At 34.7% G+C, this 26,313-nt stretch overlaps 1 protein-coding gene and 2 pseudogenes across 1 annotated transcript; all 3 read left to right on the forward strand.

Moving 5' to 3' along the window:
• The first annotated feature begins 6,389 nt into the window (after positions 1 to 6,389).
• LOC124959224 (olfactory receptor 5D13-like) lies at positions 6,390 to 7,201 on the forward strand (annotated as a pseudogene).
• Positions 7,202 to 15,403: 8,202 nt separating this feature from the next.
• LOC124959225 (olfactory receptor 5D18-like) lies at positions 15,404 to 16,360 on the forward strand (annotated as a pseudogene).
• Positions 16,361 to 23,600: 7,240 nt separating this feature from the next.
• On the forward strand, positions 23,601 to 24,572 carry LOC124959226 (olfactory receptor 5D18-like). The gene has a single exon (XM_047517807.1). It carries the CDS (start codon positions 23,601 to 23,603, stop codon positions 24,570 to 24,572), a length of 972 nt encoding a protein of 323 aa, XP_047373763.1.
• The last annotated feature ends 1,741 nt before the right edge of the window (positions 24,573 to 26,313 follow it).

The following is a 26,313-nucleotide window of genomic DNA, read 5'->3' on the forward strand; positions in this document are numbered from 1 at the left end:
CACCCAAAAATACTGAATTGGCAGCCATGGACAAACCAGCTCAATAACCAATGACATAGCTCAATAAGGAAGTTAGCATAGTAACTTCATTCTTAAAAGTAATGGAAAATAAAGTCTCATAATTTTCTTTGACATCCAAATCTGTCCTGATAGAATTGGTTAAAGTACACTAGGCATCAAGTTTCTACTGGAACAAGTAATCTCAGTCATTCCAGATCTCAGTCAAGGAGACCAATCTCAAACCCAAGAAGAGGTGGGAAAGAAAGAAAAAGAGTCTTTTACCTGAACTCCAACAAAAGTAACTTGTATGGTGCTTTACTAAAATAATTAATGGTCCTGTCATTTTTCTAGAACTCTTGTTTTTTTTCCCTTAAATTCTATATTTTTTTGAGCTCCTGACAATTTTTTTGATTGGTTCTATTTTTTATTCAAAAAGAGTTTTTGAATATCTGTTATATTGCAATGGAGATTCACCTATAACAACTACAAGGCCTTTGCTTCTGTGTTACGTGTATATCATGTTGTTTCATAGCATGTTGTGTATGTATGTGTGTCCAAATATCATGTACATGATATCAAAATTGATATATAATGAGCACTTATAAACTGAAATTAAAAAATGGATCCAGATACTTTAGTTCATGTGATTTTCAAAGGTTCAGTTTAAGTTGGGTAAATAAATAAAGGTAAAATATCTTTAGAATTACTTAAAGCACAAATCTCTCTAGGTTGTTAAACTAATGAAATGTTGCTTTCTATAAAATGTCTAATCCATTGTTTCCAGGGCTTTTCTTCAACAAGAAAGAGACAGCAGATACTGTTTAATACACTTGTCTGATATCTTGGTTTTTACCATAAATTAAGTAAATTAAATTATTCAAATGTGTTTGTTAGAGACATCTGATTAATTTATAAAGTTAAAATGTTAACTGTTAAGTAAAACATTAGTACTCTTAACTCCTTAAATTACATGGGATAACATACTTAAATGTTATTGGTGTTTCATAGATTGGTAAATAAAAAGGGTTTAAAATTGCTTTGTGTCATCCCTAAAAGCAAGGTTCCTAAGAGTTAAGTCATACCTGGTACAATTCTATATGCAAAGGAATCCAAATTTTCAACTGTTTTTCAAGTAGAGTACTATAAATAACATAAGGTATTTCATCTGATTAAAATGGAGTAATTTACCTAAATTCAAAAATTTCATAAGAGTTGTTTCAGAATGTGAACAAAAAAGGCTCAACAGGAAAGACAAAAATAAAAGTAGAAGGGAGAAGAAAATATTTCTGGTTAAGAAATTTCTGGCATGATGAAATACATGAGGGTCTAAGTCAGTGCTAAGAAAGTCTCTGTAAATAAAGGGCAAATTTCAACAAGTTTGTGTGCAACTAAGTTGGTTATATGTATGTGAGACAATGAGTAAAAGCTATTAAGATTTTTCCTAAGGTCAAATACTAATGTAATGATATAAACCAAACTTTATTTCATATGTTAAACTGACAAGGATTTCTTAAAAACACAAATTAACTCCTATCACTGTGTCTGTTAAGTTTTATTCTTCAAAACAATTGGTCTTAAAGAAATTGGGATTTATAGCAATTACTAGTTAAACAACTTTTAGAGTTTTATACTATGTTACAAAGTCTAAATTTTTCTTTAAAAGCTAAATTTGGTTAATATAAAAACATCAAGATAATTGTGCTATTACTTTTTTTGTATTTTAATTGTGTTCATATTTTCCAGATAAACAAGCCTTTAAAGCAGAAAATTTATCAAGTTCCTATTCTCCAAAATAAACTTGTCTTTATTGGTAATTTTAAACTTATAAGAATAATAAATTTTATTGGGCACTTATTTATATCATTTAATGTTCAATAACAGGACCTGTTATCAATAGGGTATATATAAAATTTGTTACCTTTTACACTGAGATAAAAAATTTAAATGGAAAGGTATTTCTAAAAGTTAGTGAGAGCCTGATTTGTTTAAAGTTTAATATTGTGAAACATGAAAGCATTTTTCCTCTTTGTCACACAAAAGGAAAGTTAAAATCTCTCTCAGTCTTGGATGTAATGTCATCTTATGTTAACAAGCATTCATATAGACTGAGACTACAATATATGTGAACTTTGTACAATGATGTTTAAAGAGGAGGAAAAGGTCAGCTTCAGAACTAGAACACTTTACCTAAGATTTGTGAAGAGCCCCTTACCTGAGATAAGGCTCTGTTTCCCACATTTCTTCATGCTAGAATGACTCCAAAATAAGTCATACTTCAACTCATTTAAGGTTATATTCAAAAGATTGGTTTTTGTTGTATAATGTCTGTGATATCAAACAGGGGATGTAATGTATAACTCAGCCAAACTTCAAGATAGCTATTACACATACTAAAATGTTTTTACTGTTGTTACTTCCATTTTGTACTTTCATTCTAAACTCTGCTGTCTGATTAATGTTTTGCAAAAGTACTGTTTCAAAAACAAACAACCTAAATTAATTTGAGATAATAAGCTGTCACCTATAGGACAGATAAGATAATATAGACACCAATTAAATAAAAGGGGGTAAGTGACTGTAAAGTCATAAATATTGAAGTTAAAGATGAGTACTATTACTTTATGACTGGTGAGATTGACTTGCTGAATGTTTAAGACCAAACTTAAGAGATTGAGATTAAAATACAGGAGCCAAGAAATCCAATATTTGGACTCTTGCCCCTCAAAGTCAGCCTGAATCCAGGGAAAAAGAGAATTTCTCTAAAGAGTCCTGCAACTCTAGGCCACACGATCTCCCAATCAGGGAGATTGATGAGACCACTAGCCAATCACTGCACATGCTGCACAGGAGGGTCATTGGAAAAGGAAGACATCACTGATGCTTCCAAGGGAACCCACCTCATCAAGAAAGATTTTACCTAGCAAATGGCACTAAAGGAGTTAAAAATCTGCTTTCAAGTTCCCCACAAGTGACTCCTGTGGGAACTCAGCTGACTCTTAACAATCAACACAAACAGATTAATTTGACCAGCTTGATCTTATACACCTAGCAAAACAGTTAAAACCAAAACATAGCCTTTCTTGCACATTTTAAAAAATGAAACAATAGTTAAATGTAACTTAAGATGTACACTTGTGTTTGACCCTAGAATAAGTAAAGACTGGAAGCTATAAAAGAGTGATTCTTAGGCAGGTGTGCCTGATAACTATCAAGGGAAACCACCAGAGTCAGAAATTTTTGGTAAGTTTAAGGCCTACAGACCTTCCTAACCTCCTACACAAGCAGGCTTAATCAATGTTTCTTGGTATAATTATCTAGCCCTAACAGAAATACAGAGATCTCTGCTAAACAAAGGTTATACCAATAAAAGGATATTTTACAAAAATAAGATGACATTAACTAGCTTAACTATATTTTCTGGGGATATCAATGGCATTAAAAATTAAATGTTGTGTTTACATTCCTGATAACTCTGACAATATTAATGTTCCAAAATAAAGACCTTGTTCTCTCCTGCTTTGTTAGGTCTTGTTATAGGAAAAACTTCCCAGTCTTCTGGCTCTTGCTGAGAGATTATTGACTCCTGTCATCTTCATGATGTTCATTGACATGTTCCAGATGCTGCAACATTAATCTGTATTAATCTCAATTCAGTACTCATGTCTTTTTGTTTCTCTCTCATAGAAGCACCCACCCCAGATGACTTTACAACCTGGTTTTTCCCCAACCAGACTTCTACCATGGAACCCTTGATTGACCCAGTTTCTAAAAGGGAACTCCAAACTGCTTGCCCTACGCTGCCCCCTTCCAGCTTGAAGCAGCCAGGGCAGTCATCTCCCACTTCCTTACACCAGTAAGGAGTTCCTAAAACTAGAGGGGAGAATGAAGCCAGAATCAAGGACAGGCAGATACTGTAGAATAGAGAATCAGGACAAAAGGAGGAATAGAGGCCATGAGAGTCTGGAAGTTCAAGACAGTCCCTGGGAGATTGGAATGTCAGTGTCTCCAGAGCACTTTTGATCCCCAAGTTTCCCTGCCTAACTACTCCTCCCAAAATGTTGCAGGCAGGGAATTGCTAATTAATGTCCTGGGTCCCCACCTGCATCTCCATTTGGTCCTTCTCCCTGCTTCTCACCTTTTTCCTATGTCACTGGCATCTGCTGGGCCTAATCATGTAGGCAGGAAGGATAGATAAGGGGGGGTAGAAAAAAAGATACCCTAATATATGAAAGATGTAGGGTGCACTCACTTCTTGGGATTCTAGAACATCAGCCATGACCCCCTTCTCCCCCCTGGGAGAAGTCTGTATTACTACTTTTAAATACAATCTGCTTAAAATATGCTTGCCTTGGCTTGCTTCTCAGATGTTATGCTTCAACATCTGAGGAAGCAGAACTCATCACTGATAAATGGCAGTATAACTAGAATAATTTCACTGAGTTTGAAACTTTATTCTCAATTGCTAGGTCATACTACAGAATTTCAGTGAAGTGTTACAGGTAAGGATTTTTTAATTACAATTTGTGAAATTAGTAAAATAGAGAACACACATGACTTCAAATTTGAAATAGCAAATCTTTTATGGTCTCATGAATGTTCTGATAATATATTTGCAAACACTAGCATGGAAAAAGTAATATTTGGATAACTAGAGAAGTGTTTTTGGAAGAGCTGTGTAGGGAACATGTCACTAAACAAGATACAGTTTAAATCATAAGTGGAGAAATGAAATCAATTTGGGAGATTAGAAGAAATAAATATTTTCATAGAATACAAGTTTAAGCACCTCATATGAATTGACATAATTGGTTGTTGATGTATGAAGAAAATTGTGTGAAAATCCATAGGCCTCTATTCATGCACTTTGAAAGAGAGTGGATTCTAAAACTTCAATGATTGCACTCAAAGTTAGTTGGATGATAGTTTTTATTAGATAGCAACAAATTTTCTATTGAAATGCTTTCTGGCAACAGTAAGAATGAAGAATGAGGGACAGCTTGATATTTCCTCATTTTTCATTAACCGGTCTGATTTTACAAGAGCCTAAAACTGAGCTTCTGAAAGAATCAGCATAAGTAAAAAGCACCAGGCAGCCTTGTGGGAGCAATGTGAAGGATTATCTAAGCACTGGGGGAAGAGACCACAGGCACTGGATTTCAAAAAGGAATGTGAATTTGAAAACCAAAGGGAGTCAGAATATAAATGCCTAGGGCTAGTATTTCAAGATCTAAGGGTATTAACATGGGATCTGGGTTTTACCAGTAACCCATTGACAAAATTTGCATTGGCAAGAAATTAACCTAACTCACTTCAAATACCTAAATATGAAGTATGTCTTTTTACAGATATGGAAATAATAGTTTCCTCACTTTCTTCCTTCTTGGCTTTGATAGATTTTTTGGGGATAGTGAATCTAGTGTTTGTACTTAATGTTGGATAAAGAATGTTAATGTTATAGAAATATTGATCAGACACTCTGAGATATGTTCTAACAGTATGAGAAAGTAAATATTGAATGGATATCAAATAAAGTTGTTTATCCAGGCAAAATAAGATTTCATAAAGTATTTTGAAATATTTGAAAGAACTTAGAAAAAGAATCTACCTTATTTATTTTGATCCCCTAAATGAGAAATCTATGTTATTAAATAAAAAATTATAAAAGTCAGTACTAATAAAGGACATGATAAGATACATGTTAAAATGTAGAATTGAGAATGATGACTAGTGCTTCACTTTCTTTTCAAGACAATTTTGAAGAACAGTCTTTTAAATGTTACTTTAATGGCTTTATTGTTAAAAAGAGTGGAGGAATGTCAGTTTTGGAGCTCGAATTGAGTTTGTAGAAACAGACTTCTCAGTTTTTAAATGGTGCTCCATCAAGCTCAGGTCTTGGTGTATGGACACTCAGGATGTGCATTTAGTATGCACTATGCATGCAGGAATTCTCTATCCAAGTCAACTTTGAGAATCTTCATTGAGATTATGGTTTCACTAGACTTCCTTTTTTGAGCAGGAGATGAAACTACAAAATTTTTGACCAGTGTAGTTTTGCTTAATAAAAGCAATCTAAGTTTCTGAATATAAAAACAAGACATTTTCACCAATATGTGTGACCAGCAGAAAACAAAAAACAATGCTGATCACTGCCCCTTTTTTTATTCCAGATAAGAAAAGTACAGTCCTGAAGAATGCAGCTACTTGCTCTGAATCAATAGTCAGTAAGTGGTCAAGTCTGAGTTCAAACGGAAGCAAAGACTGACAATTGCAAAGTGACTCTCTCACCATCACTGGACCACACTGAATGTCACCTAATTCTCTGCCACTCCACCATGTCATGTCCTGATGCTCCATTTCATTTCCTGATATTTTTTCTTTAAAGAAGAATCATGGTACACAAAGTCAGAAACCAGAGCTCCGTATCCACATTCATCCTGGTGTGATTCTCAGAATTCCCACACCTCCAGGCACCTCTCTTCCTGCTGTTACTCACCATCTACACAGCCACTCTGGTGGGGAACTTGGGCATAATCCTAGTGAGAAGGCACAATTCCAAGCTGCAAACAACCATGTACTTTTTCCTCAGCCACCTCTCATTTCTGGACATTTGCTACTCCAGCATATTTACACCCAAGCTGTTAGAGATCTTGGTTGTGGAAGACAGAACTATCTCCTTCAGTGGATGCATGACACAGTTTTTCTTCAGCTCTGCATGTGTGATTACAGAAATGTTCATGTTGGCAGTGATGACCAATGATGACTGGTTTGTGGCCATGTGTAACCCCTGCTCTACACAGTTGCTATGTCTCACAAGTTCTGTGTCTTACTGGTGGCTGGAACTTACATATGGGGTGGTTTCTGCTCCATGACACTCATCTATCCTCTGGTAGGACTGTCCTATTGTGGATCTAACATCATAAATCATTTTTTCTGTGAGTACTCTGCCATCCTCTCTGTCTCCTCCTCTGACCCTACCTTCAGCCAGATGGTGTGTTTAGTCATTTCTATATTTAGTGAGGCATGTAGCCTCCTGATCACCCTTGCCTCCTACGTCTTCATTGTTGTCATTGTCATCAGGATGCCTTCCAAGGACGGTCTCTGCAAAGCTTTTTCCACCTGTACCTCTCACCTGACTGCCATCAGCATCTTCCATGGGATTATCCTGCTTCTCTACTGTGTGCCCCATTACAAAAGCTCCTGACTCCTGATGAAAGTGGAAGGTGCACTCAGACAGTCAGGAGGCTAATCCACGCCAAACTGCATTCCCTCCACATAAAATTTGTGTAAATGTTTTTGTATGTCTTAATCATGCACAATTTAAAAAATGTTCTTGACAGTATATATTTCACCTCAATATTTGATTATGTTTACATCAATTCATTATTGAATATGAAATGTTCTTAAATATATAGAGCACTTTCTGAATTTGTTTCATTGCAATTATGCTGCTTTTGTATATTTCTTCTGAAGATTTTCAGAAGGTAATAACCTTCTAATCTTCCCCAACAAACACTACTGATGTCAGAATGAGGAGCTAGAATTCCACATTTAGAATCATTCCTTGTGTTACAAACCAAATTTAGCTTGTCCTTAATATTTAAGTTCTGAAAACACAAATGAAAGCTGCCTGCACCAGATTCATACTCAAGTCTTCAGAACTCGCTGTGTTGACTCAGAAAGTTCTGTAAAGCATAATTTTTTGTTTGTTTCTCCTTAATAGATTAAGCACAATAAGAGCCTTTGGTGATATTATGAGAACTATTGATTGACCCTAGCAAGTAGGTAAATATAAGCTACTATTTATATGCATCACACTTTTTCTCAGTATCAATGCAACATATTTAGAGTTCAATGAAATGCACTGAGATAATGCTGATAGGAACAAAAATTTGTATTTATTTATATCAGTAACTGGATCCTCTTTTGTTGGACATGACACCATAGTTATGAAATTGTCCCTTTGATCATGCATTCTCACTATAAACTCATGTCTTATGGAAGTTTCATCAGTAAATTGCCATGCATACCCACTCTGTTACTTAAACAAAGGAGTCACTACTACATGTGTTCCCTCTTCTTCCAAAAATCATGTGATGAAAGTCACTAAAAAAGTAAATAGATAGTGCACAGTTGTCTAGGAAATGAATTAAGTATCACCTGAGTTAAGAGTCTGTGTATCCTTGTCTCTGCACCCTAAGCATATAGAATGTGGAATATTAAGTTTATCTTGCAGTTTCCATTAATCTTGAAATCATGCAGTTGAAACACCAGAAAAAAATTATAAGGGTAATAAATTAAGATTTCAAATGTGATTTAAGAGAAAGAAAACTGAGGGTTGATTTTGAGGTAACATTTGGTTTTATAGCCAATAACTCATAAATATATTTGTAGAAACACTAATAATAGAGTGCACAAATAAATTTCAATAATATATAAAAGAAAACATGTTTATTCGAGGAATGTTAGTTGGTATATCATTTAAAATTATTGATGATCTATTACATTGACATAATAAGGGGAAATCACAGTAAATATATTTCACAGTAAATATATTTATACACAGTAAATATATTTCATCAATTTGTACAGGTAAACAGAACAGATAATGTTTACATGTATACCTACATAATCTCTTCTATCAGATTCTATCTATATGAGGAATTAAATTTAAAATATACATTCATGTCATCATTAAATTTGACAAGTCCAGAGATCTGCAGCAGCAGGAAGTCATGAGGGCTGATGCTGAAGCTCCAGTCTTTATTGGAAGGTCTGAGACCAGCAGAGCCATGGGTATGGATCCAAGGCAAATGTGAAGATCCAACACCTAGAGAAGTCAATGTCTACGTTTGAATCTGTGAAGCAGAAAATTCTAGTGTCCTTGTTCTAAGGCAATAAGTCAGAGGAGATCTGATTACTTGAAGAAACAGTAGGTTTTTTTGTTGTTGTTGTTTGTTTGCTTTATATTTTGGTAATTAAGTTATTTAAAAATCTACTTTATTCAGGTTGCTGATTTAAGTGTTAATCCCATTTAAAAATATCTTCACAGAAATCAGATATAATAATGTTTAACCCATATGTGGGCAACCCATGGCCTCATCAATTGATAAGCAAAATTAACCTTCACCTATTAATGGGAGAACAAAATAAAAAAAAAAAACTTTAACAAAATCAGGAATAGAATAAAAATAAATGAACTATTATCATACAGTACAAAAGAAATGAAAATGGTAATCATGCTGAAGATAAAGACAATAATAATGTTGGTGAGATGTTCATAATTTGTTGGAATTGAACAGAATATGATTTATTTTGTAGGAATAAATATGATTACAATGGTTATTTCTTCTAATCTATGAATATAGTATAAGTTTGTATGGTTTACATTAAATCCTCTAAAAATATTTTTGAAAATTATGTTTAGAGTGATGACTCATCTTGAATAATTGGTATATTTGATAATATTATGAATAGTATTTTGTTAAATATATCATTTAACTGGCTCTTATGTAAGTATGCATATTTTTTTTATTTTGAATTTAAGTGCATTGCAAAATTTCTGTCAAATTTTTCTGTATTCCCTTTATTTCAACATTATTGTACATTTTTGTCTGTAAACTGTCATATTTGAGAAAAATAACAAGTATTATTATACTTTTCTCTCATCTTAACATCTATACATTACGTGTGCAAGTATTCAAAACTATACTGTTTCTACTTCAATGACTGGCAAAATAGAAACTGAGAATATTATCTTGTTAGAGTCAAAAATTCAAGTTTTTATTGGTTACTTTTGTTTTTTTGTGGAGGCAGAATCTATTTTGTTATACTTGTAAAAGCACAGAATATATCTTATTCTAGTTAGAGTCCCATTCCTATGGATGTGCATACTGGTGGAATTCCCTGTGTTGTTTTCATATGTGTACTTGGGAAAACTATTTAAGATTCATTCCACTGTCTTTCCTTTGTTTATTCCCCCTCTCTTCCCTCCATCCCCCATTGTCTATTCTACTATGCTTCTATTCTTCCCCTCATTCCACTCCTCACCCTTCCTTATTGTGGGTTAGCTTCTTACTATCAGAGAAAATATTCTACCTTTGGATTTTGGGGACTGGCTTACTTGCCTTAGAATGATGGTCTCCAGATCTAACCATTTACTGGTAAATGCCATAAAATTATTCTTCTTTATGGCTGAGTAAGACTCCATTGTGTATATATGCCACATTTTCTTTATGCATTCATCTCTTGAAGGATATCTATTTTGGTTCCATAATTTAGCTATTGTGATTTGAGCTAATATAAACATTGATGTGGCCCATCATATAGTATGCTGACTTTAAGTCCTGTGGAAATACACCAAGAAGTGAGATAACAGGTTCACAGAGTATTTCCATTCCAAATTTTTTGAGTAACCTACACACTGTTTTCCATAGTAGTTGCACAAATTTGCTGTCCTGCCAGCAATGTACGAGTGTACCATTTTCTCCACATCCTTGTCAATATTTATAGTTACTTGTTTTCTTGATAATTGCCATTCTGCCTGAAGTGAGACAAAATCTTGGTGTAGTTTTAATATTCATTTCTCTAATTCCTAGAGATGTTGAACACTGTTCATATATTTGCTGACTATTCCTAATTCTACTTCTGTGAAGTGCCTGTTCATTCCATTGCCCATTCTCTGATTAAGTTATTTGTTTTTCCTTTGGTGTTAAGTTTTTTTAGTTCTTTATATACGATGAAAATTAATGCTGTATGTGAGGTGCAGGTAATACAGATTTTCTCCCATTCTGTAGGCTCTCTGTCCACATTCTTGAGTGTTTCTCTTGGTGCGAAGAAGCATTTTAGTTTGATGCCATTCCATTTATTGATTATCTATTTTACTTTTTGAGCTTTGAGGATCTATTAAGGAAGTCCGTTCCTGTTCTGATATGTTGAAGTGTTGGGCCTACCTTTTCTTCTAGTTGTGCAGTTTTTGTTCTAATACCTGGATCCTTGAGTCACTCTGAGTTGATTTTTTTTGTAGGGCGAGGATGGGGTAAAATTTCATTCCACTATACATGAATTTCCAGTTTTTCTTACACCATTTGTTGAATAGGCTATCTTTTCTCCAAAGTATGTTGTTGGCTACTTTGTCTATTATGAGTTAGCTGTATTTTTGTGTTTTTGTCTTTGTGTTTTCTATTCTGTTCCCTTGGTCTTCTTTGTTTTGGTGCCAATACAATGCTGCTGTTTTTATTATTATAGCTCTATATTATATTAGGTCTGGTATTGAGATACCTGCTGTTTCATTTTGTTTATTTATTTTTGCTAAGGATTGCTTTGGCTATTCTGGGCCTCTTCTTTTTATAGATGAATTTCATGAGTGCTTTTTCCACTTCAGTAAAGAACATCATGAATTTTGATGGAAATTTCATGGACTATGTAAAGTGCTTTTGGTAGAATGGCCATTTTGACAATATTAGTTCTGCCTATCCAAGAATATGGGAGGTATTCCCATCTTCTAATGTCTTCCTCAATTTAGGATACAATACTAAGCCCATAATGTACTTGAATATAAAAGAACATATAGTACAATGTGGAGTAGATGTCTGCTTAAATACATCTACACACATGCAAACAAATTCAGAGAGGACTAAAAATGCTTGTAGTATATAATTACATTAGAGTTATTGCAATGCTTTTACATTAATGTTTTTGTGATTTTGTGTAACCTCCATATAGTAGTCAGATATTTTTAAGACAGGTCAATCAACGTAGTACTGATTTAGAAGAAATTATATTCCAAGTAACAGACAACATATATTTTCTAATTGTGTTTTTAGATTTTCCCAACAGTCAGGATTCTCCAGGGTCCTGAGTTAGGCAGTTAGATATGAACAAACTACATGGTCATAAAATATATGATCGAGATCTGTCACTTCTTCGGAGCACCACTGTGCTCCCACCAAGAACTTGTAACACTTGAAAAATTGTGTTAATTCCCTCCCTTATTGAATTGTTTTCTGAAATAGTCACCATCTTTAAAGGGATGTGAAAATGTATAAGAATATTTTATTCATGAGGGAGAATGTGCATGCAGCTTGTTCATAATAGCAAGGAAACCAGCAATTAAAACTGTGTATCGGGAGAATCTGTCTTTTAGTGGGAGTTTTAATCTTGGGCATCTTTTCTTTTTTTCTATGATGTGTGTTGAAATCCAGAGATTGCTCTGAGAGGAAAAACAACAAAATCAACAACAAAAACCTATGAGAGTCAGGGAGAGTAATATCCACTTAGGTCAGTGAATGGTGCATATTCAAGATGCTAACCTCTATTTTCATGATTCCTAGGATAATTTTACTGAGTTTGAAACTTTGTTCTCAATTGCTAGGTCATACTAGAGGATTTAAATGAAGTGTTAAAGGTAATTGTTTTTCTCATTACATTTTTTGAGTTTAGTAAAATAGAGAACACACATGAATGCACATTTAAAATAGTAAAACTGCTATGCTTTTCATAAATATTCTGATAATATATGTGCAAAGTAATATTTGGATAACTAGAGAAGTTTTCTTGGAAGAGCCAAATATGAAATATGTCACTAAACAAGATCCAGTTGAAATCATGAGTGGAGAAATGAAGTCAATTCAGTAGATTAGAAGAAATAAATATTTTCATAGAATGCAATTTTAAACACCCCATAAAAACTGACAGAATTGTTGGTTGTTAATGTATGAAAGAAATTGTGTCAAAATCCATAACTTCTACTCATGCACTTTGGAAGAAAGTGGACTAAAAATTCAATGATTGTGTAGAAGGAATTGAGAGGGAGGAGGTACGAAAAATGGTGGAATGAGACAGATATCATTACCCTATGTACATGTATAATTATACGAATGGTATGAATATACATCGTGTACAAACATAGAAATGAAATGATGTACCCCATTTGTGTACCATGAATCAAAATGCAGTCTGTAAAAAATTAAAAGATAAATAAAACAAATTCAATGATTGTATTCAAGGGTTAGTGGGATGGTAGTTTCTATTAGATAGAAAAGTATGTTCTGTCAAAATGCCTGCTGGCAACAGTAGGAGTGTAGAATGAGGGACAGCTTGATGTTTCCTCATTTTTTTATTAGCCCTGCCTGATTTTACAAGAACCCCAACCTGAGCTTCTGAAAAGATCAGCAAAAGCAAAAAGCACCAGTCAGACGTGAGGGAGCAACGTTAAGATTATCTAAGCACTGGGGTAACAGGCCATGGGCACTGGAATTCAAAAGGGAATATGAATGGACATCTAGAAGGTGTTCACATGTGTATTTCTAAGGCTGTGTTTTGTTTTGTGATGCCCTAAACAGGAGTGTTGGTGAGGCGATCCCAGCAGTCCTGCAGGTATCTAAGTTAATGACTTCTAAGGAACACCATGACTTTCACAGGGTCATCACACAATGTTATTCTAGCAATGAATGTGTTATGTGCATTTTAATATACCTGTTTATTTGTAAATAAATTATTACACACTCCAGACCTCCTCAAATTGATAGTGAGGTGGCTAGGGAAGGAATATCTTTATGTGCTCCTAAACCTTCCATGTTCCCATGCCTCCCTATGGTAGCATACTAAAATCATAGTGTTGACCCACTGTGGACAATATAGTTGGGATGTAAGAAAAGTCAAAAATTGCTTAAGTAATTAATTGCTCAAATCATAATGGACTGTAGAAAACTGGAATGGTCTCTAAAAGAAAAGGAAAAGTATGAGGGCTGAAAAAACTTTTATTATTCCATTTCTGACAATACAGAAACAAATTATCTCAAAGGAAATAATAACTTTTACTATGAACAAATACAAGTAGGCAAATGGTCCAGGGAAATGACAGACAGACATAAGCTGAAGGTGAGCTGAACAAGTCAGCTCCTTCTCAAGCCAAAACAGCTCAATTCATATCATTAAGTGGTGGCAAGAAACATCTCTAACAATTAGAGAAATGCAAATCAAAACTACTCTAAGATTTCATCTTACTCCAGTCAGAATGGCAATTTTCAGGAATACAAGTAACAATAAATGTTGTGAAGGATGTGGGGGAAAGGTTACACTCATACATTGCTCCTGGGACTGCAAATTGGTGCAGCCATTATGGAAAGCAGTATGGAGATATCTCAGAAAACTTGGAATGGAACCAACATTTTACTCAGATATCCCACTTCTCAGTTTATACCCAAAGGACTTAAAATCAGTCATATCAATGTTTGTAGCAGATCAATTCACAATAGCTAAACTACAGAACCAAACTAGGTGCCCTTCAACAGATGAATGGATAGAGAATTTGTGGTATATATACACAATGGAGTATGACTCAGTTTTAAAGAAGAATGAAATCATGGCATCTGCAGGTAAATGGTGGAGCTGGAGAATATTACAGTAAGCAAAATAAGTCAATCCCCCCCCCCAAAAAAAAAAACAAACAAAGGCTGAATATTTTCTCTGATATGTGGATGCTAATTCTCAGTGGGGGAACCTAGGGAAAAATAGAAGTACTTTGCATTAGGGGAGTGAAGGGAGTGAAGGATAGTAGAATGAATTGAACATTATTACCCTATGTACATATTTGATTACATGAGCAGTGTGATTCTACATCATGTACAACCAGAAGAATGAGAAGTTATACTCCATTTATGTATGCTGTGTCAAAATGCATTCTACTGTCATGTATAAGTAATTAGAAAAAATTAAAAAATAAACTAACTTTAGAGAAATAAATGATTGGTGGAAAGGGAAATAACAGTCCAGGATTCTAAGCAGATATAGATTTTTGATTTTATATCTTGTCCTTTAGGAGTCTTATTGAGCAAGTTTGTTCCTAAGCTGACAAAGTGGACAGCTGGTCCTACTTTTTCTTCAAGTAGGCTCAGAGTCTCTGGTGTAATGCCTAGGTCTTTGATCCACTTTGATTTGAGTTAAGTTGTTTATTATTTCTTCTTATTTGCATATTAAAAGTTTTTACTATTCCCAAGGACTTTCATGGTATGATAATATAAATAATACAGTCATCTCAATAATATTCTGACATTAGTACATGTCTCCTTGTTTATCATAAAATAATATTTTAATATGAAGTCTTCCATGCATCAGACACACTTATAGAGAATTTTTATAACATAACAGTGTTGAACACAACCACTGTTTTATTCTCGATAAGAAAACTACAGTCCTGAGGAATACAGCTACTTGCTCTGAATCATCAGTCAATAAGTTATCAAGTAAGATTCCCACAGGAAGCAGAAGACTCATCACAGTAAACTGATCACTCTCATCCTCATTGGGCTACACTGAGCATCAACTCACTGCCAGTCCACCTTGTCAAATTCTGCTGCTCCATTTTATTTTCATTCCTTATATATTTTTTCTTTCAAGAAGAATTATGGTACATGAAGTCAGAAACCAGAGCTCTGTGTCCACATTCATCCTATCAGGGTTCTCAGAATTCCCACACCTCCAGGCACCCCTCTTCTTGCTGTTCCTCAGCATCTGCACAGTCACTCTGGTGGGGAACCTGGGCATAATTGTGATCATAAGGATCAATCCTAAACTTCAAAACCCATGTACTTTTTCCTCAGCCACCTCTCATTTCTGGACATTTGCGACTCCAGTGTATTTATGCCCAAGCTGTTAGAGATCTTGGTTGTGGAAGACAGAATGATCTCCTTCAATGGATGCATGACACAGTTTTTCTTTATTTGTATGTTTGTGATTACAGAAATGTTCATGTTGGCAGTGATGGCCTATGACCAGTTTGTGGCCGTGTGAAATCCCCTGCTCTACACAGTTGCTATGTCTCACAAGCTCTGTGCCCTCCTGGTAGCTGGAACTTACATGTGGGGTGGCTTCTGCTCAGTGACACTCACCTATTCTCTGGTAAACAGTCCTATTGTGGATCAAACATCATAAATCACTTTGGCCTGTGAGTACTCTGCCATCCTCTTTGTCCTGCTCTGACCCCTCCTTCAGCAGATGGCATGTTTCATCATTTCTACATTCAATGAAGCATGTAGGCTCCTGATCATCATGGCCTCCTATGTCTTCATTGTTGCCACTGTCATCAGGATGCCTTCCAAGGGTGGCCTCCACAAAGCCTTCTCCACCTGTACCTCTCACCTGACTGCCATCAGCATCTTCCATGGGATCATCCTCCTTCTCTACTGTGTGCCCCCATGACAAAAGCTCCTGGATCCTGGTTAAAGTGGAAACTGTCCTTTACACTGTCATGATCCCCATGCTGTATCCCCTGATCTATAGTCTCAGGAACAAAGATGTGAAAGAGACAGTCAGGAGGCAAATCCATGCCAAACTGCATTCTCTTCACATAAAATTCAGATAAATATATGTTTTTATATATCTTAACCATGAACAATTAAAAAAATGTGTTTCATGGTACTTAAGTTTCAACTGAATATATGGTTATGTTTACATTCATCCATTAAAATCTTCCTAAATGTTCAGAGTGCTTTCTAATTTTCTTGTTTCATGCTTTTTTGTATATTTCTTCTGAAGAATTTCAGAAGATTATATGGTTCTAAACTTCCCCACTGGACACTACAGAATTCAGAATGAGGAGCTAGAAATCCATATTTAGAATTCACTTCCTGTGCTATAGTCAGTCCTTTACCTTGTCTTTCATATGTAAGTGGTGAAAACAAAAAGTGAAAGCTGCCTGTATCAGTTTCATACTGAAGTCTTCAGGAACCCACTGTGGTGACTCAGAAAGTTCTGTGAAGCGTAACTTTTGGGTTTGACTTTAATGCTTTAAGTGCAATGAGTACCTTTGGTTATTTATGAGCAAATATTGACTGACTTAGCAAGTAGGTCTTGAAAATATGAACTACTGTTTATATGTATCACCCATTTTTCTAAGAATCAATGCAATATATTACAGTTCAATAAATGTACTGAGCTTAATGCCTGATAGCAATAAAAATTGCACTATCATATACTTGTACTCTATTTTAGGGACATGACACCATAGTTAAGAAACTGTATCTTTGATCATACATTCTCACTAATAAACTCATATCTTAAGTACATCTTTAACAGTAAATTGCCTTATATATTCACTCAGTTGCTTAAACAAAGGAGTCAATGTTAATTATGTTCCCTTTTCTTCCTTGAACATCTGTAAATTACATTTCTATGTCTCCAAAATAGATCGATTTACTCATTTCCATTCTCTCTTATTCATCATTCTAATCAATTTGGACATTAATAATGCAACATTAATATGGTTATTTTATTTACAAAAAGTTATTAATGAGAAATTAACTATTATGTTCCTTGAAAATATAATGTCTACTTATTTCCCTCTGCTCCTTAGAATTATCTTATATTTTTCTAGTGAACTTTTCATTTATAGTGAAAAGTTCTCTTTTTGTAAAAATGTAGTAATTGACTCTCAGATATTGTCAGTAAAATTTAAAAATCTATTATAAAATAATATTTAAATGCCCATCAAGCCCTCAAGTAAGTGAAGAGATGGAATATTACCAGCAAAGTAAAGCTAATCACTTGCCATTTCTCCTGACTCCCAGCAACAGCAAAAATATTACTTTTATCATAAAGGTGAACTATTTTTCTATTGGTATTAACTATCTTTTAAAAATTCAAATTAATATTTTAAATTTTCAAACATTATGGGAAGTCATGTAGTGTGTAATCCATGTATCCTACTTTTATAAATTATCAATATAACTTTACAAATCATTCATTTTGTTGCATGAACTTATTATTTTAAAATTTTTGTTCTTATCTAATATTTCAACAAGTGAATATTCCACATATTTTTGTAACTCCATGTAGAATGAAGGACATTTGGCATGCTCCAAATTAGAAAATATATTCTGTTGTGCTGCACATAAATATGCTCATTGTAATGAAATTGCACATGTATTTAGATCTTCAATATCTTAAATTGATCCTATCAATTTACAGTTTAATAGTAATGTTTGAAAGTTAAAGAGTTGTCATCTTCTTCCTCATCAGCACTCAGTATTATTAGTCATTATTTTTATCCATTTGTTGTAGATATTTCACTGTGGCTTTAATTTGAATATTTATGCTTATTGAGATAAGGCACATCTAATGTGCTTATTGCTTTATTTCTTCTGAATACCTGTGTAGGGTGCTTTGCCAACATTTTGAATTATTTGTGATTTATTTATCTGAAAAATTTCACATACAATGTGAAAATTACTCCTTTCACAGCTGTGTACCATGAAATATTTTCACATTGTGGTTTACTTTTCTCATTCCTAATAGCCTTTGACAAAGAGCAAGTTTGAATTCTGACTTAGACAAATATATTTTTTCTACTGTGTTAAATATTATTTAATATCATGAATTTATTTAAAATCAAGAAGATATTCTCTGCAGAATTCAAAATAATCGCTGTCTACATATTCTGTCCTATTCATTAACATTTATTTGGTAGAGTTCCCCAAATATGCTAACATTAACATAAATGCTTAATGATATATCATTTTAAGTGACTGATAAATTTCTTTGCAAAAAAAAAAATTATTTATTCAAAACATTTATCAGCAACCTCGTTGAAAATGCATATGCGATGTGAGTTTGAATAGATTAGAAAATCACTGGGGAAAAATGTCAAAGAGGCACAAATTAGATCAATATGCAGATATTACTGTTATTTACAAAACAAAAACAAATGCAAGCCCTCCAAAACCAAAAAAATTTGTATGTACTAAAGCAGGATGTGATTTTCTTTTTTGTGAATTCCAAAGGCTCATATTTTCAATAAAGGATAACACATTTTCTAAAATATGGATTTAGTATTATGGGTTGGTAGTATTTTTCTGATGATTGGTAGGTCAATATCTTCAATTCTCCCATCTGATTTAGTGATTTAAATTAATTATAGTTTAAATTAGTAATACAGAATTTTCTCCAAATTGCCTTGTTTATACTCATGGAATACACCTGGTTAAGATTCTCTAGGGTATCATTCCCCAAGGTCAGGCAGTTCCTCATAAAATACTTAACATGAGGCCTGAGTTTGACTTCTGAGTCTGACTCACCCACATAGAGACTCTATGATGCCCAGGTTTGTTTATCATAAGAGGCTTTTTATATTCTTGGTACCTTCCATGGTATATATTTTGAATTAAATTCTCATTGCCTAATTACAAACTAGAATAATTTGTAAAATAGCTACTTTTTTGAGAAATAATTTTTAGTAATTTGTTAAATAAAAGAAGACTTCAATAAATAAGTCTGGATTCCATTGAATTATTTATTCTACGTGTTATATTATGATTTTCGTGGGGGAAATTCTATAAATGAACATTATAATTTTTTTTTTTTTTTTTTGGTCATTGGAACACATTTTTAGCCTAGTGACAGTTGTATCTATCTCCTTCAACTGAGAATAAGAATACAAGGTATTGAAGTCTCTTTCCTACATCTTTAAGACCTAGGCATGATCTTGGCTTAAAGTTCATTTGTGTTCTTTAATAACATTTAATAACTCTGACAGATATAACATAAGGTTAATTACCCATTCTCAATTTTAAAAATGTTTAAGAGAGAGATTTTAAAGAGATTATAACACTGAAGAGGAAAAATATGTGCTTTGTGTATAGTTTTTACTTTGAAGCCATGTGGGTGGAAGCAAATCTGAAACAGTTTAGCTGTGAAGTTCCTATTTATCATGGAAGGTTTCTGGAAGAGTGTACCCTGGATTATGACATTAGGAGGTGATGGTTCTTAAGATATGAGGGAAAATTTGTTGTCCTATCTGGAAGAGATATTTTGGTGAAGGTATTGAATCATAAAAAAGTGCATGCATGAGGGATTGAAAATGTTGGGTAAAAAGAAGGAACTGCAGTAGTCTATGGGTGTGAAGCTATTATAGAGATTATCGGTCATCACACAGAAGTTCTTAGCTTACAGGTGTTTTGTGAAAAGATCGTTTTGTAAATGCATAAGGGTTTGAGCACCATAATAATGTAAAATTGAAATTTAATCATACAGGGTGGGAGTAGACTGGTCCCCTGTTGAGGGCCATCTTGGACAAGATGGCACCTGGCAGGGAGCCAAAGGGTGCTGGCTATCAAAATAAGGAGGTACCCAAAAAGGCTGCTTGCTTACTAGTTCTTTGGAGACTTATGACATGTTAACGCCAAGTTCAAGGATTGGCTATCTAATATCATGCTGCATGTGGACAGCTCGTGATTTATATAGTGTTATACTGGCATTCCTCTGCATGCTCTCCTGCATGAGAGAAAGATTTGCTATAATTGGCTGATAAGCTAGGAGCCTGGGGGAGGAGAGAGGGAGAGGGAAGAAGAAGGGAGATAGTGGCAGAACAAAGGAGGCAGAAAAACAGGGAGGACACAATAAATTTCATCAACTAAAGATTGGTGGTGTTTCCTTATCCGCACCAGTTCCGTTGGATGGAACAGTCCCCTGAGGATCTCTTGCTATCTAGCTGATTATATGTGAGCTAGGCATTAACTTGAGAGCACATTTTGAGGTCCTTCATTTGGCTCTAAATTGTTTTTTTTTAGCCTGAAGCCAAGATGAAAGGGAGCTGGAGGGAACCAGAGAAAGACAGGGAGCGGGGAATAAAAGAGAAGATAATGATTAGACTTTGTATTAGGTTAACCTAAGTGAAAATTTTGACTCAGCTGCCTTTTGATAAGTGACTCTGGAAGTTATTAGTGCTCTCTGAACTCTTCTCCTTAAATATGCAAATAAAATAGTCCCACAGGCATTAAATTAGTATTAATATTTTTGTTATTATTATTATTATCATTATTAGTATTAGTGTCATGAATAAATTTATATGATATCATAATGTATATGGGGCATCTCAAATTAGAAAATGATGTGAAAACATCCAGGACTATTCCACATTTAGGGAATGTACCCAGAACTTTGTTTTTTTTTTTTTTTTTCTTTTCTTTGTAACATTATTTTTATTAATTGAATAAAAAACTAGGTTTGAAGGTTGGAGACCCTGGATTAAACTTGGAAGTAAGACCAAAGGAGCACTCAGAATGAAATCAACAAAGAATACTACTTTTACAAAAACTCTGCCCCAATTTTTCTACTTCTTGTTCCTACTGGTGTACACTGATTTCTGAAATGATATCTGGCTCTATATTATAGAATTTTTCTTCCTTCATTAAAAATTTAAAAAGTAAATTTAAAAAGACAACTTTACAAGAATAGAAAAAAGAAACTGAGTCCTGGGGACAGTCTCTACAATGTAGAATACAACCATGGATGCTTTAACTTCATTTTGTAATTTATGATAGCCCATATATATCATTTTATCATGTAAATGAGGCAGTGACAGTAGTAATAATAATAATGGTAGTCTAATGCTTGTAGATTCTATGTTTGTATAGATAAGGAGAACAAGTGCAGAGAACACGAACAGCTTCTCAGAGCCAGATGCACACAGGATGCTGAGGCAGAATTTCCAAGTATGGTGATCTGATATTGTCTAAGATTTTTACAAAGGTGTACATATTTTCAAGAAGATCCAGTAAATGACCTATTAAACAAGGTTTGGTTAATCAACAAAATTATTAACAATATTTGAAATACTGGTAATCTGTCAGAAGGATGTCAGGATTATATGACCAACTAAAAGGAAGCATACTTGAAGAAAAAAAGGGGAAATAGTTCAGGTAGATTTGAAGATTCAGACAGTGCTTTATACACAGTGGGTATAAATGTTCAGCTCTAAAATCTTATGAAAGTGGTGCATATGTGCCGGATTTGTCCCTTTACAAACAATTCAAGAAACAGGCTTATGGCTATCTAATTACATTATCTAATATTCATAGTTGATTTCAAGTGTGCTTATTGAGGAAGAATATCTTTAGTTTGAGAGTTGCTCTGTCATTCCAAAGGTCAAAGCACAGTACAATATTAAGAGTTTAAAGGAAATCCAGACAGTTAGTATGAAAGAGTTTGGAGACGTGGACTTGAGAGGAGCCACTGAGTAATCTAGGCACCCTTAGCCAGGAAAAGGTGAGAGCAATAAATACTCGTACTTGGAATTAGATACGTGGGGACTTACCATGTGCAGGGGTGGGCCTTTTCTAAAACATCCCAATGGACAGAACAAAGCCCAAATCGAACTCTGCAGATGTGAACTTTAAGAAATAAAGAGAAAATATTACTGACGATGTTACACAGAAGGATCATTGTGTTTCCACCTACCTTGAAGTGGTTCCTGATCTTGTTCCACAGACTTCAACTGCTTGACTTGCTTAATTATATCACACCTGTAAAAATGAAACTCAAGTTGTACATCATCTGTCGATCTCATAGATTGGTCTACATTTCTGGGATTTCTGATAGAAATAGTGATTTATATCTCAGCCTTCCAAATCTGCAAGGATTCCCCAAACAAAGCAAATCATTTCTATATTTGAAAAGAACTATTTGTTCAACCACAAGAGCAATACAGGAAGTTGAAAATGAGCCAACCCAATGACTCCATGCCATTGATATAGGTGCACTGTTTGTAGGGTGAATTAGCCATGGTAAATCGAGAAGGTCATAATTTTTATAACTGAGAAAAGTCCATGGAAGTTGCTTTTTACAGTTCAGACTAAATATTGCTCCAGCTTTCATGTGTAAAAATGTTAGAATTATTTCTTCTTGTGAACCCAAACTCTGGTATAATCTTCAATCCTTATTACATGTGTTTATATAATAGTATTTCATATCCAACATCAAAAGTTGCTTTTTGTTAATTAGAATTTTTAAAAACTATTTTTAGTTGTAGAGGAACGCAGTACCTTTATTTATTTTTATGTGATACTGAAGATTGAACCCAGTGTCTCATGTATACAATGTTTTATATGCAGTTTATATATATAATTTCTCTGTATACAAGAGATTATATAATTTCTATGGTTTGTTAATGCATATTTTACTGGTCTGAATTTTGGAAATATAATATCATTTTCATTTTAAAAATATATAATAAATATATATTCAATAAATATATGATATCTATAATAAAATGTATAATATATATATATATATATGTAGAGAGAGAGAGAGAGAGAGAGAGAGAGAGAGAGAGACTGGCAGAAAGACAGATAAATAGACATATGGAGTGAAATGAAGTACTACACCATCATAAACAAGATGATAATTTTCTGAAAATTAAAAGACTGCCTAGCATTTTTCCTCAGAGGTGAAAATTGTTCAGATACTAGAGCTTTTACAGATGGTCAAAGGGTAACAACATCACTGAGAAACGTGTGTCAATGTTATTAAAGAACATGGATCAGTTTCTGATGACCAAAGGAGATTCTAAGCAACTTGATTACAGGATGTTTCTAGGAATAGTAAAACTAAAATATCCATAGAGAACTGCTCAGTACCAATGAAGCTGCAGGAATGCTTATCTGCCCTCTTCCCTGACTGGATTAAAAACAAGGAATATCTGGTGAAACCTGGTGGGAGGATCCCCACTGGCAGGCTTGCTTAGCCACCTCAGTTCTGCGATGTCCTGAGACATGCTCCTCTGCTTTCCTTTCATGACACCAGTCTCTCTGCTCTTTCAGCTGCTCAGGATGAACTCTCAGATTTCCTCCAACAAGAGCCTGATGAAGGAAGGGAACAAGAGTGCAGTCTTCACCTTCGTCTTCTTGGGCTTATCAGAATATCTGAAGCTCCAGGTGCCCCTGTTCCTGGTGTTCTTGACCATCTACACAATTTCTGTGCTGGAAAACCTTGGCATGATATTGATTATCAGGATCAACCCCAAACTCCACATTCCCATGTACTTTTTCCTCAGCCATTTATTCTTTGTCGATTTTTGCTATACCACCACAATTGCACCCAAACTTTTAGACCTCTTGATTGTGGAGAACAGAAGCATGTCCTTCAAAGGATGCATAGCACAGTTTTTCTTTGACTGCACGTGTGTCATTATGCCAATATTTATTTTGGCAGTGATGGCCTATGACCGGTTTGTGGCTGTTTGTAACCCTCTGCTCTACATGGTTGCTATGTCACGAAAGTTGTGCGCTCTCCTGGTGGCTGGAAGTTACATATGGGGCGGAATCTGTTCCTCCACGCTCACGTATTTTCTCCTGGCACTATCTTACTGTGGCTCTGGAATCATCAATCACTTTTGCTGTGAGTACTCTGCCATCATCTCTGCATCCTGCTCGGATTCCTCCATCAGCCAGCTGGCGTGTTTAGTCATCTGTATGTTCAACGAGGTTTGCAGCCTGCTGATCATCCTTACCTCCTATGTCGTCATAGTCATTACAGTCATCAAGATCCCTTCTAAGGGTGGCCACAGAAAGGCCTTCTCCACCTGTGGCTCCCACCTGGCTGCCATCTGCTTCTGCCATGGGGTCATCCTCCTCTACTGTGTGCTGAAATCTAAAAGCTCCTTGCTCCTCGTCAAATTTGCCACTGTGTTTTACAGCATGGTCATCCCCATGCTAAACCCCCTTATCTACAGCCTAAGAAATAAAGATGTCAAGGAGACCTTGAGAAAGTTAGTGCACTTAAAAGTGCTTTCTCACTCATGATAGTTACACGCATACATGTGTTTCTCTTCCAACTTCAAAATAACGTGCATGTGCATTCAACGTTGCATTGTTTTCAATTGTCTCTTCAAATAATGCTATGATATTATTTAGAGAATTTGTGAGATTGTGATATATATATATATATATATATATATATATATGATTGTCAAATCAAGTTATACTTTAACAATCACTTATGAGTGAAGGGAAAAAAGAGAAAGGTAATCTTGCTTTTGCCTCAACTAAAATGTAGTAGGCTAAACCATGGTCTTCTATGATGTCTGAAGTCTATATTTTAGATCTTAAGTATTTATCTTTTATTTCAACCTTCCCTTCCTCTTCACTCTCTTCCCCTCCTCACCCTTCATTTCCTTTCTGCATTTTCAGTGTTCTGTCATTCTGTCTCCCAATGTGGCAACCTTACACACAAAAACTTTTTAATAATGATCTCTGTGTATTCCTCCAACAAAGCGAAGACAGAACACAAGCAACACTATCTAATTGGCACATAAGCACCTTCCCACTCACTTTGTTTGCTCTGCCTGGAGATTGTGGTATCCATAATCTTTCTTTCTCTTTAGAGTTACAATCTGTACACATCGATTTTGAACATGTACCTTTTATTTTTTTCTGCATTTGAAATGCATTTAAACTAAATCTTAACATATACATTCCATTTTATCTGGCATCATTTTTCAGGATTTTTTTCACAACTGTGTTTAAGTCATAAATTGTAACCACGCTTTATTTTTTTATTGCTCAATTGTGTTCCATCAAATGAATCTACCATAATTAGCTTATTCACACTACTCTTTATTTTTATTTGGCATTTTTTTCCTTTTTAGTCTCTTATTGTAAGTGCTTCTATGCACATTGTTCTGAAGGTCTGCCTTCTGTGGATTTCTGTTAATCTAATTGAGTTATTTCCAAATTGTTAGAAAACTTGTTTGTAGAAGAAATCGTGTTCTTCTCAGGATGCATTGAGCGATTCTTTGTGTGCATTTTCTTGGGGGCAGATATATTCATATTGGCAGTGGTGTGTTAGGAGTGGTTTGTAGCAGTTTCTAACCCTCCTTTCCATACAGTTGCAATGTTCTAAAGCTCTCACCTTTCTATGGACTGTGACATACTCTAGGGATTTCATCAGTTCCTTAGTATCGATGTACTTTTGGTTGGCTTTGTCTTTGGTGCAACTTTGTTGACATATAACTTTGTGAGCATAGTCCTGTTGATGCTTTTCTTGCTCTGTTCCCTACCTAATGCAGAACATTACTTTTGTGTTTGCCTTTTCTATTGAAATATGCAGTCTTTTGATCACTGTGTGCCCCATGTTTCATTTTGATCATGAAAATGGCTTCAAATGGGGGTGCTACAAACCTCCTCTACATGAGTCTTTATCATACTGTCATTGCTACGTTCATGGCACCGTCCTTTCCTTTGCTGTGTTCTTACTTCTAAAATGCAATGATTTGTTGCCAAAGTGACCTGTCTGTCATACAGTGGCCATCCCATTCTCTGCCCACCATCTATAGCCTCAGGAGCAAGATGTGAATTGAGGCATCCGGAAAATTACCAAAAACCATTGCTACACCATAACTTTAGTGATACCAATTACTTCTGAGACTAGTAGTGCTATTGTTCAACAACAAATCAGCACATGAATCTGCGACAAATCTCCAAGCAGGATTCTGATGTCTGTTCACCCTATTCTTTAGTATAGTAACTTTCAAAAACTAAGATT

This window comes from Sciurus carolinensis, chromosome 11 (assembly GCF_902686445.1).
Source record: "Sciurus carolinensis chromosome 11, mSciCar1.2, whole genome shotgun sequence".
In the NCBI taxonomy this organism is placed as follows: Eukaryota; Metazoa; Chordata; class Mammalia; order Rodentia; family Sciuridae; genus Sciurus; species Sciurus carolinensis.

Bases quoted from the DNA above. Each gene is read 5' to 3' on its own strand.
- LOC124959226 (XM_047517807.1), top strand. From the start codon at position 23,601: ATGAACTCTCAGATTTCCTCCAACAAGAGCCTGATGAAGGAAGGGAAC.